At 39.2% G+C, this 12,492-nt stretch overlaps 1 protein-coding gene across 1 annotated transcript in view; it reads left to right on the forward strand.

The window, feature by feature from the left end:
* Nucleotides 1-12,492, forward strand: part of Ano3 (anoctamin 3) — a 248,104-nt gene that overhangs the window by 147,869 nt on the left and 87,743 nt on the right. The window contains 3 exon segments of the mRNA XM_051183796.1: nt 6,465-6,596; nt 9,224-9,330; nt 11,562-11,617. Coding sequence (XP_051039753.1) covers nt 6,465-6,596; nt 9,224-9,330; nt 11,562-11,617 — 295 coding nt within the window.

Genomic DNA, 12,492 nt, shown 5'->3' on the forward strand with positions numbered 1-12,492 from the left:
ACTGGGGTTCTTGTGCTCTCAGTAGGTCAGATCAGATGCTTCTGTAGGTTTCTCCAGCTCAGTCTTGACTCTCTGTAACTGGATTACTCTCTGTAACTGGATTCCAGGAGTATGGCTCAGTGCTTAGCTGTGAATTAATATTTCTGCTTCCATCAGCTACTGGATGAAGGCTCTAGGATGGCAATTAAGGTAGTCATCAGTCTCATAAGAGAAAGGCATCAAAATCTGCCACTCCATCATTGCCTAGATTCTTAGTTGAGGTCATCTTTGTGAATCTCTGAACATTTCCCCAGTGCTAAATATCTCTTTAAATCTATATTGGCTCCCACTATCAAGGCTTTCTCTTGCTCTCTTCCATTCCTTCCCTGACCCAGTCTTCCTGATCCCTCTTGTTTTCCTCCCTGCTCCTATCTTCTTCTCCCTTGAAAAAAGATTTTAATTTAACATAATTTCTTTATTGAATCTTTGGGAACTTCACATCATACAACCTAATTCCATTCACCTCCTGGTCCGCACATATCATCCCCTGACCTCTGTAGTATCCCCCTTAAAAGAACATTTAAAATAATCAGACCAATCCAAAACAAAATAAACAAGCATTCAGACAAAACCAAAAGCAAAACAAGCCCCCTCCCAGGCAAGAGAAGAAGCTAGCTTCCCCAAGCCCATGACATCAGAGTCTCTCTGATGTGAGGTGGGACCATCTCTCCAGAGTCTGAGTGTCCAGCTCTCTTGCTGAAATGTCCATCAAGGGACAAAGTCAGCTATGTCAAAGTCAGTGAAGAGCAGTACAGACTCAGCATGGCCCTCTGATATCACTATGAATAGGTCCTATGGCTCCCAGTGGTAACATGAGACACAGACATCAACATAGACCCCAAGTGCCACAAGATCTTGGACCCAGACATGGCTCATGGCAGCAGTTATCACCTAAACAATATCCCGACTCTAGGTAGAAGCGCAGACCATTCAGATAAGCAACGGTGGCAGCATGGACCCGGACACCAAAAAGGCCACAGGTTGTGACCTGGACCCCAAGTTTTCATGTAACCTTTGGTGGCAACATGGGCCTGGAACTTCAACAAAGACCCTGGCTGCAGGGTAGGACATATCCCTCAGCAGTAGCCAGGTCTGGATGTCACCTTTGCCCCAGGTGTCAATGCAGGCAACTCAGATCTGCATAGCCCAGCGGCAACATGGCTCTCAGACACTAATTGGCCCCACATCTTGGGCATCCACATGGCCATCTATGGTAACAGGAACCTCAAACATCAACATAGACCCTGACTGCAGTAGGCACATGGACCCAGACATGGCCTTCAGCTACAGCTCTGACACGGAATTCACCAGTGGGTCTAGTAACAGATTCAGCCACTCAAACCTGCATGACCCTGGCTGTAGCATGCCCTCAACCAACATGGATTCAGGTAATTGACCTGACTCTGGGTATACACATGGCCCTAGCTGGCAACCTGGGCTATGAACTTCAATGCAGACATGTGCTGCTTTAAAACCATGGAACCAGACAGGGTTCTTGGCAGCAGCCCGTGTCTAGACATCATCATTGTCTCCAAGTGATGGTGCAAGCCATCAAGGTTGGCATAGCCCTAGCAGCAGTGTGGCTCTCACACACCAACACAGCCCCAGGTGCAGGGCAAGAGCCTGGAATCTGAATGACCCATGTGTCAGCATGAGCCATGTACATCATACACAATTTGGCTGCTATAAGACTACAGATTCAGACATGTGACTTCAGCAGCAGCCGAAGCCTTGATGATACCATGGCCCCAGGTGGGAACACAGGCACTCAGTTCTGCATGGCCCTGACTAAAGCAGGGTCCCCAGACTCCAGAAAGACCACAAGTTGAGCCCAGACCCCAGGTCTTTACCTGGCGTCTGGTGGCAGCATAAGTCATGGATTTCAACACAGACCTTGGCTGCAGTAAGACCACGGATCCTGACATAACCCTAGGCAACAGCTTGGGCTTTGATGCCACCATGACCCCAGGCAGCAGTGCAGGCCATCCAGATTTGTATGGCCCCAATAGCAGCATGGCCCTTGGACACCAACACGTCTATGGTGGCAGCCTAGACCCTGGAAATATGCATGGTCCTTGTGGCAACAGGAGACACAGACATCAACTCAGATTTTGGTTTAAGTACAGCCACATATCCAGACATGGCCACCAGCCTCAGCTCTTGTCTGGACATCACGATGGCACTAGATAGTAGTATATGCCATTTAGCTATGTATGGCTCCAGATGCATCATGACCCTTGCACAACAACATGGTCCCAGGCTGCTAATCAAACCCCAGGCAACCACATGGCCCTCAGTTATAACTGTAGCCACAGACATTGACTCAGACTCTGGCTAAAGAGTCACAGACCTAGACATGGCCCTCAGCAGCAACTCAGGCCTGGATGACATCATCCCCCCTGAGGGCATCACTATCCACCTCAGCATGGCTCCAGTGGAGGCATGGCTTTGGAACAGCTATATGGCTACCAGTGGCAGCGCAGACACTGTGCATCATTGTGACTTTTGATGACAACATGGGTCATGAATAGCCACACAGACACTCCCTGTGATAGGACCACAGAAACAATTTTTAATATGGCTTGTCACAAAATAAATAGTTATTTTTTGTTTTTTTCATTTAAATTTGAAACAAGGTTGTTTTACACGTCACTCCCAGTTCCCTCACCCTCCCATCCTCCCTTAGAACCCCGAAACCCTAGCCCATTCCCTTTCTTCTCCCCAGGGAGGGTGAAGCCTTCCATGGGGAATCTTCATAGACTGTCATACAAGTTGGAGCAGGGCCTAGGTCCTACCCCATGTGTCTAGACTGAGAAAGTATCTCTCTATGTGGGATGGGCTCCCAAAGTCCATTGTATACTAGGGATAAATACTCATCCATTACTAGAGGCCCCATAGAATGCCCAGTCCTCCTAACTAACACCCACATTCAGGGTGTCTGGGTCAGTCCTATACCAATTGTCCAGATATCAGACTGGGGTGCATGAGCTCCCCCTTGTTCAGGTGAGCTGATTCTGTGGGTTTGCCCATCACTCCTCCCTCTTTGCAACAGAATTCCAGGAGTTCGGCTCAGTGTTTAGCTGTGGGTCTCTGCTTCTGCTTCTATCAGCTACTAGATGAAGGCTCGGGGATGGCATATAAGGTAGTCATCAATCTTATTATTGTTGAAAGGCATTAAAGGTAGTCTCTGCACTATTGTTTAGATTGTTAGTTGCGTTAATCCTTGTAGATCTCTGGACATTTCCCTAGTGCCAGATTTCTCCTTAAATTTGCCTCTATTATTGTATCTCTTTTCTTGTTCTCCTCTATTCTTTTCCTGTCTCAATCTTCCTGTTCCTTCATGCCCACCTCCCCCCCTCCTCTTCTTCCTTCTCTTTCTCCTAACTCCCTCTCCCCTCCCTCCATGCTCTCAATTTGCTCAAGAGATGTGTCCCTTTCTCCTTCTCTGAGGGACCATGTATGTCTCTTTTACTGTCCTCCTTGTTTCCTAGCTTTTCTGATGGTGATAAATGTAGGCTGATAGTCCTTTGCTTTGAGTATATACTGTTTGTCTTTTTGTGACTGGGTTATCTCACTCAGGATGGTTTCTTCTAGTTCCATCCATTTCCCTGCAAGTTTCAGGATTTCATTGTGTTTTTCTACTGAGTAGTGTAAGGAGTAGGTCTTGTCCTGCTGCCACACCAGCCCCAAATAATGCACAGAGATGCTGTATTTGATATAATGCTGTTGGCCAGGTACTAGTTTCTTATCCGCTAGCCCTGTCTTAATTATTAACCCATTTCTGTTAATCTAAGTATTTCCACCTGGTTTCATCTTACCGGGGAATGGGCTGTCATTGTGCTCTCCCAAGTTTCTCCATGTTGGCTCCTCTTTACAACTTCCTCTTTCCTCCTAGTCCCACCTGTCTTGCTTTCCTATTGGCCAACAGTGCTTTATTCATTAACCAGTATGAGAAACATATTTATAGAATGACATCTCCCATCAGAGTAGTACTCCACTTTGCAAATGTACCACATTTTCTCCATCCATTCTTCAGTTGAAGGGCATTTAGGTTACTTCCAGGTTCTGACTATTACAAATAATGCTGCTATGAACATAGTTGAACAGATGTCTTTTTATATGAATGTGCATCTTTCGGGTATATTCCTAAGAATGGAATTACTGAATCTTGAAGTTGACTAATTTCCATTTTCCAGAGGAACCACCATACTGTTTTCCAAGGTGCCTGCACACGTTTGCACTCCCACTAACACTGAAGGAGTGTACCCCTTTCTCTGCATCCTCTCCAGCATAAACTGTCTTTGGTGCTTTTTATTTTAGCCATTCTGACAGAAGTAAGATAGTATCTCAGAGTTGTTTTGATTTGCATTTCTCTAATGGCTAAGGATGTTGAGCACTTTTAAAGTTTTTTCAGCCATTTTATATTCCTCCATTGAGAATTCTCTTCAGGTCTGTACCCCACTTTTAATAGGGTTATTTGGTGTTTTGGTAACTAGCTTCTTGAGTCCTTTGTATATTTTGGAGATCTGCCCTCTGTCAGATGTGGGGTTGGTGACGTACTTTCCCCATTCTGTGGGCTGCTGTTTTGTTGAATCTCCTTTGCCTTACAAAATCTTCTCACTTTTAGGAAGTTCCATTTATTAATTGTCTATGTCAGTGTAGTCAGTATGTTCAGGAAGCAGTCTCCTGTACCAATTTGTTCAAGGGTACCTCCCAATTCTCTTCTAAGAGGTTCTATATGGCTGGGTTTATGTTGAGGTCTTTGATCCATTTGGACTTAAGTTTTGAGTGCCCTGAACTAAAATAGTTTCTATATTATTATTTTCAATGGCCACTCTAGGAGTGCCCCCAAGATGTAATGGTATGGGAGGGACACTTAAACTTTAAGTTATCATCTTAAGAAATTTTAAAATAATTATAAAATTGGATTCACTAGGTAAATTATAACCCACTAGACTATGAATTCAGTCTCCCTGACTGACAATTGTGTAGACACTAGCTTCCAGAGGGTGTTTCCAGGACATCTGGCATCTTTTGCATGGCAGGACTACTTTTCCTGTATCACTCTAACCTGCTTTCATTATACATGTATGAAAATTTCTTTTCAGGAGGTTCACTTTAAATATGTGTCTATCATCCTCTGTGCTCATAGCGGCTATGGAAAAAGACTCCAGCTTGGAGACAGAGAAACACTTCTGTCTAAATAACTTTAACTCTACTTAAATAGAAGAAATTAATTTCCACTTAAGGAATGCTCAACAACAAAACATCATATTGATAGCTGTTTTTATATCCATTACAAAACAATAAATTAATTGGCAAAAACAACCCTGTGCAACATCATCAAAGCATTGTATCCCATGAATGCAGTGATATTCTATTAATTCAGGGGCTTTGTTTATAATGAAAATCAAAGAACTGAACACCTCAAAATGTGCTTGTTAGTTTAGATTTAAAATAAATGTAGTTCCTCCAAAACTAAAATGGCCTTCATCCCACTGATCTTACTTGGCAAGAAATAATCAAGATTTTCATATACTAAGCTTTTCAACAGGACTTAATTCCTATTTAAAATTCCTCATGGTAATTTCATAGTAATAATAAACTTGTATGAACTAATTCTTAAGATACAGTATTTGATATCTGCCCATTGCTTTCTTAATTTTTTTTCTTAAGTCCAAAAACCTAGCAAATCCACATTAAGACACACTGCATTTGCATCTAGAGATATTCTGTCCTGCTATTTTGACTTCTGTATTTCAGCAGCATACCATGAGCACTGTGGAGACATTAACTGCATAGTGTTTTTAAATGAAAACAGCTGTTGTTATAGTAACAGAATTTAGATTTTCAGAATCAATGCTGAAGGTCAGTCTTTTGTTGGCTTTATTTTTTTTTAAGTTTGTAAAGGAAAATTATGGGAATTATTCTAATTAAAATACAAATATACTATTCATTTACATGAAATTTTTCACACTTTTTTAAAGAACCAGAGAGTAATTTACATTTGCCTATACATTATGTAAAAATATATTGTGCTGCCTTTTAAAATGTTCCTTCCTTAAGCCATCTTCATGCAAGGTATTTTCTATGGAGATATTATTTCTCTGATATGTCTAAATAAATCAGGACTTTTTTTTACTATTTATTCCGTAAGAAAATAGAAAAGTGTATGTGTGAATATTTGAGTACATATGTGTGGATAATGTGTATGTGTGTGATGTAGGTATAGGTGTATGTGTGTACGTGTGTGTGTGTGTGAGAGAGAGAGGGGGGGGAAGAGTGAGAAAGAGACATAGGAAAGAGAAGGGGAGTGTCTGGAATCTTTTTTCGCTAATACTTAAAAAAACTGTCACAGGAAACTATCCTCTATCATGGCTCTTGAAAATAACCGTATCTAGTTCTGGAATTTAACTTTGTTCTAGGGTGCAAAACTATTTCAAAAGAATCAAAAAGTGGGTGTCCCAAAACCCAATGGTTCTAGACAAGTCAGCGTTCCCAGAGTTGGAGGAGTCGGACTGCTACACCGGCCCTTTCAGCAGAGCACGGATTCACCAGTGAGTGCTCATCTCTTCTTCCTTGTGTCCTGGCATTGTAATTTCCCTTACCCCCAGCTGGGTTACAGAAGAAAAATAACTGAGGATATTCCCATTGGTCACCAACTAGGTCAAGAATGTATCAGTGTATTAGAGTTTATATTTAACTTAGGAACAACACTATATGAGCATTTACTTCTATATTAATTTCATGATTCAGAGATAGTCAAGTAATAATTAAATGCTAATATATAGGCTGGTAACCTAAATATTCCTTTGAAGTAATAACTATGTGGGCTGCAGAGATGGCTCAGACATTCAAACACGGGTACACTCATAGAGGAGTTTCTGGCACACATGTGGAGGCTCACACCTGTAACTCCAGTTACAGGTGATCCACAGCGCACACATGGTGGCTTATGACTGCCTGTGACTCCAGTTACAAAGGATTCAACAACACCACTGGCTTCTTCAGGTACCAGGCACATGTGTGGTATAGATACATGCGTGCAAGAAAACATATGCACAGTAAAATATTCTTTTAAAAATTATATGATAGAAGATAAGTCATTTAAAATAATAATGGTAATAATAATAGGATTGTTCCTAACACTAATATTAGTTAATGAATTATTGGAACTATAATTTTACTTTAAAATACATTTACTATTTAAGTGGCTTTGTTTAATCTTGAGAATTTCATTAGAGAAGGCTATGTCACTCTAACTTTCTTGTCTTTCTCTTTCCCTCTGTGTCAAACCTATTCGTTTCTTCTTACTTCTTTCATATCTATTTATTTGTCCATGCTTTCACTCTACTGGAATTTATTGAGTGACTGACGGGCATTAATTGAATTATAAGGTTTGTTATGGCATATGTTCTGCTTCATGGTCCTCCTAGTCAAATACCATAGGCAAGAATGGAATTCTAAAGCTAAATAAAATAAGGCAAACATGGAGATAGAGAAATATAGAATATTTACAAAATATTGTAGTAAAATATGCAATTTAGAATAGGACCAAGCCTGTGGACAGATGGCATTCTAGATGTCTGGATGAAATTTATTCTGAGATATAGTAGTTGAAAGAATTATAGAACCAATCTATACCACAGCCAAAAATCAGTTAGAGTTTCTACTTCTCAAAATGTTCTTCTCGTCCTTTGAAAACTCGAGGACCCAGCTCAGTCTTTGAAGAACACTGATACCATGAAACATCTGGTTTATACCTCCCAACTAGCATCCCATTTGTACTCATACAATTCAAGTTTTAATTATTTTTAGTCTAGGCTGCCCTGCTGTGGTGCCTGTGGACCCCTCACTCTGCCTCCTTCAGGCATCCTACCATTAACAGTGCAACCTCACAAGACTCACTCAGCAGGTCTAGTGAAACTCAAGCTGAATCTTTACCACTTTTCACTTCATCTGGGCTATCCTGGCCCTGAGCTTTGCAGGGTATTTTTCTTCCCACCAGTTTGCCTCTATTAAGTATCTAAGGAAAAATCATCATAAAATTCTTGCTATTGTCCCTTCCCCCGGTCACTCACTACATTGTTACACTATTACATGTTCACCACAGAAACCAGTCGGGATAACATTGTTACACTATTACATGTTCACCACAGAAACCAGTCGGGATTTATTTATTTATTCACTTGTTGATTATGTCACCTGCTTAATTCCCCCATAATACAACCTCCTGCAAAACTAATACTACCTGCCTAAGAACTACTTGCTGTACTGATTGAAATAAACAAGGCTGGGTAAAACATGTTAAGAAGACAATAGTCTCACAGTCTAGACCAGGAGCAAGGACACACAGGAAAAGGGTAGCAGTGCCATGGAGGCAGTTGTTCAACAGGAAAGTTACTTAGCTTGGTAACTCTTTGGATATGTGAGAAGGATGAGGAGGAAGTAAGGGATAGAATAATTAATACCCCGGATGAAATGTCCGACAGAACTATGGTTCGTTACTCACAGAGATAAAGTGCATAGAAGCAGGAAGTATCACCAGTCCAGTAAGATCCAGTTAATTCCACTGCTTGAAGACTTAGAAAGATTTAGATTTAGAAAGAAAACATTTAAACAGATTCATCATTTCCTTGTGAGGCCCCCTTTGCTTTCCATATCATCCACATCAAAGGACTCCTTGCTATTCTTTCCACAAAGGAGCATTTTAGGGTATCAAGGATATAGAAGAAAAAACAAAATTATAGGACATCACTAAACTCTGAAAGCTGGGTAAGATAGAATGGAATGTGTTGCATGGGAGATAATTTCAATTTTTAATGAAGTCTATCTGGAGCACATTGTTTGAGGTGTAAGTACAAACACCAGCCAGCAAATGGTTAATTTCTTCTTACTCTATGATAAACAAGACCTAAGAGAATACTGAGGATTCTTTACAAGCTGAATGAAGATGCTGAAAAGAACATTTGATCATCTCTGCATTTTCTATAAGTACTTATTTTTAACTGTCAGTTTATTTTTGTCAAAGAGGAGGACTTACTTCTCTCTCATCCTAGAATATTTTACATGCATTGTCTTTAATTATAGAGACAGATGGGTGGTTACCCAGGGACTTATAATTCTGACTAGATTTTTGTGATCTGCTCTGAATATATTAAAGCAAATCCCTTCATCTTAACAGCTTCATAATAAACAATAAGGACACCTTCTTCAGCAATGCTACTCGAAGCAGAATAGTTTATCACATGCTGGAACGCACCAAATATGAAAATGGAATATCAAAAGTGGGTAAGAACATCATTTCACAGACATACTTAAAAAATATAAAAAAGCTATATATAGAGTTAGAGTTTCATAAGAAATGAAGGTTTTTACTTTCAGTTGCTAATGAATTACTTAACACATTACACACAATTTCTATGAATATTTTGTGTTGCTACTTTTCATAAAAGTATTTTTGAGGGCATTTGGGCCACTGTATCGAAATGTGAAGAATACAAACACTCAAGAAAAAAATGTAGCCTAAACTACAAATTTTTTTTAATGAAAATATGTGTAGAAAGAGATCAGCATGGCATTATAATAAAAAAATTAAAAGTACCAAATGTGTTACAACCACCCATTAAAACCTATTTATTTTCTCTTTATCAATATAATTTCCAGACCCTCTATCTGTAAATATATACCCATAATTTTATTTCTTGTGTACTATATGTAAATAGTTTATGACACAGAGTTTATATTCTGAGATTAATATTAGTTCCTAGCTATAACTAGTTTTGGAAGCTCTTCATGATTCACTAAGAAAAGGAAATTACAAAATTATTGGGCTAGTGTGATTCCATTTTATTAATAGACAGATATAAAAATAAATGAAAATATAGAAGAATATGTAAATAACCTAATGAGATTATTTCTGGAATATTAAGTGGTCACTTATTTTAACATATTAAATTTTGAAATTTTATAGCATTTGATGTGGTTAACAGTTTGATACATATGAAATACAAAAGAAAATTGAGATATTAGCAACCAGAATGAGATAAATAAAATTGCAAACCTCACACAAAATTGAAAACAAAACTAACATATAAATTGACCTTTTAATTGTGAGTCTAAATTGCAGCAATGAAGAAATAAGTGTTAGCCAAATGCTTTAAATTGTTTGAATTTAAAAATTGACAGCCCATGGTATCTATCACAATCTTTCCTGATTGTGCTAGGATGGAAAACAACACTGATTAAAAAAAAAAAAAAAAAGAGTTGTGTTTGATATTTACTATGGCAAGAAGAATCATCAGGCCAAATTTATTTCTGACTAACAATTCATTTGTGACTGAGCAATCGAATAATTACCTTAGACACTAAAACTTCACCCAAAACAATGAGAATATTTAGATACCCATGGAGAGATACTCCCTTAACCTAGAGGCAGGAGGGAGGGCCTAGTCCCTACTCCAAATGACTTGACAGATTTTGTTGACCCCTCCTGAAAGGCATCACCCTCCCTATGGAGTAGGGGTGGATGGGATGGAAGGGTGGTTTGTGGGGGCATGAAGAGTGGGAGAAAGGAGGGAAGGAGGGAAGGAAGGAAGGAAGGAGAGGGAACTGGGATTGATATATAAAATTAGAAAACTAAATAATAATAATAATGAAACAAAAATAAAATATCCAGAATATGAGCTGAAATTTTTTCTATGTGATAGGAAATTGTATTTGTATATTTAAAAGACATTTTAAATGACTATGAAGGTATCATGCCCTTGGTGGAAAATATGCTAAAAACAGGAGAGCTAAAATAAAGCAAAAAGTATTCTTAGCCACAGTGATGAATTTATCGAAAAATGGTAAAAAATGCATTATTTCAAAATATAGATATGCATTTTTTGCTTTTTAAAAACAATTTTCTCAAGCCATTGTGTATCACATGAAAATGGCATTGCAAATTCCTGTAGAACAGTCTAATATATGCACTCATTAAATTTCAATTACTTAATGAGCACCTTATGTAATTGTGTTTGCACAAAGGATTCCATCTTTCAGGTTTACAAATATTTCATTAATGTTAATAAATAACATTACAACTAAACATCTCCAGAAAGTTTTTCTCATTGTTCATTCTCAAATGAAAACCATGTAATATCTTCACTGAGATGACAAATCTGAGTGTGACATTTTATGTTTTTCAGTTTAGCAAAATAAAAGTTTCTCAAAGCCACCATCTTTCCTGTCAAATGCTGGGAGCAGAAAGTTCTAATTTGAGTAAACATTGTTATATTCAAAGAGTGCTAGACAAAAACAATACCATATCTTGCATATAGCATTAATGACAGACCTATCTGAGTACCAATGTCGTGCTCAGAAATACTGTCCCTGTAGTTGACCTGGATATGGAAATCATTTGATTCATCACTGTCTTAAAATAATACTGTGTTCATTGCGCTTTTACATATGATTTCAGGAAAAGCCTTCGTTGAAATTGACTCAGATTTTTTTGTTGTTGTTGTTGTTCTCCTTAGGTATTCGCAAGCTTATAAATAATGGTTCCTACATAGCAGCTTTCCCTCCACATGAGGTAATTTTGAAAGATCTTTTCCATTTAATAAAAATAAAATAGTTTCATTCTATGAGACAGTGTTGTTCACTTTTTTGTTGCTGGGATTAAACACCATAACAAGTAATTTATGGAAAAAATGGGTTATTTAGACTTGGGTTTCTACAGGGTTAGAATCCATGAGGGGAGCAGCATGGCAGCAAGCTGCAGAAATGATGGGTGGAGAGCCAAGCTTAGAACTCACTCCTTTATTTTAAAAAAAAATTATTTTTCACTTTACATACCAATCCAGTTCCCCCTCTCTCCCCTTCTCCCACCTCCCTCCCTATCCCCCCCCCCACTCCTCTGAAGGGATAAGGCCTTCCTTGGGGGAATCAAGGAAGTGACATATCAAGTTGAGGAAGGACAAAGCCCTTGCACCCTTTTATCAAGTTTGAGCATGGTATCCCATCATAAGGAGTGGGCTCCAAAAGCCACTTCATGCCCCTGGGGTAGGTCCTGATGCCACTGCTAGTGCACCTCCCCCAAAATTAATTTTTCATGTCACACAACTGTCACACATATTCATGGGCCTAGTTTGTTCCCATGCAATTTTCCCAGCTGTCAGTCCATAGTCTATGTAGCTGTAGCTCAGGTCAACTAGCTCTGTTGTTTCGTCTATCATGGTCTTGACCCAAGCAGAGATAGGAACTAGGATGACACCATAAACTCTCAAACCCTGTGGATAGTGCTTGCTTCCTCTCCTGGCTCCACTTCCTAAACCTCCCCAATCAACTTACTCAGCTGAGGACCAAGTTTTCAAATGCCTGAAACCATCAGAGACCATTTATCACTAAAACCATCATAGTGTCTAAAAAAATTCATTCATTTATATGTGAGTGTCCACACCTAGAATC

The sequence above is a fragment of the Phodopus roborovskii genome, unplaced genomic scaffold (assembly GCF_943737965.1).
Source record: "Phodopus roborovskii unplaced genomic scaffold, PHOROB, whole genome shotgun sequence".
Lineage (NCBI taxonomy): Eukaryota > Metazoa > Chordata > Mammalia > Rodentia > Cricetidae > Phodopus > Phodopus roborovskii.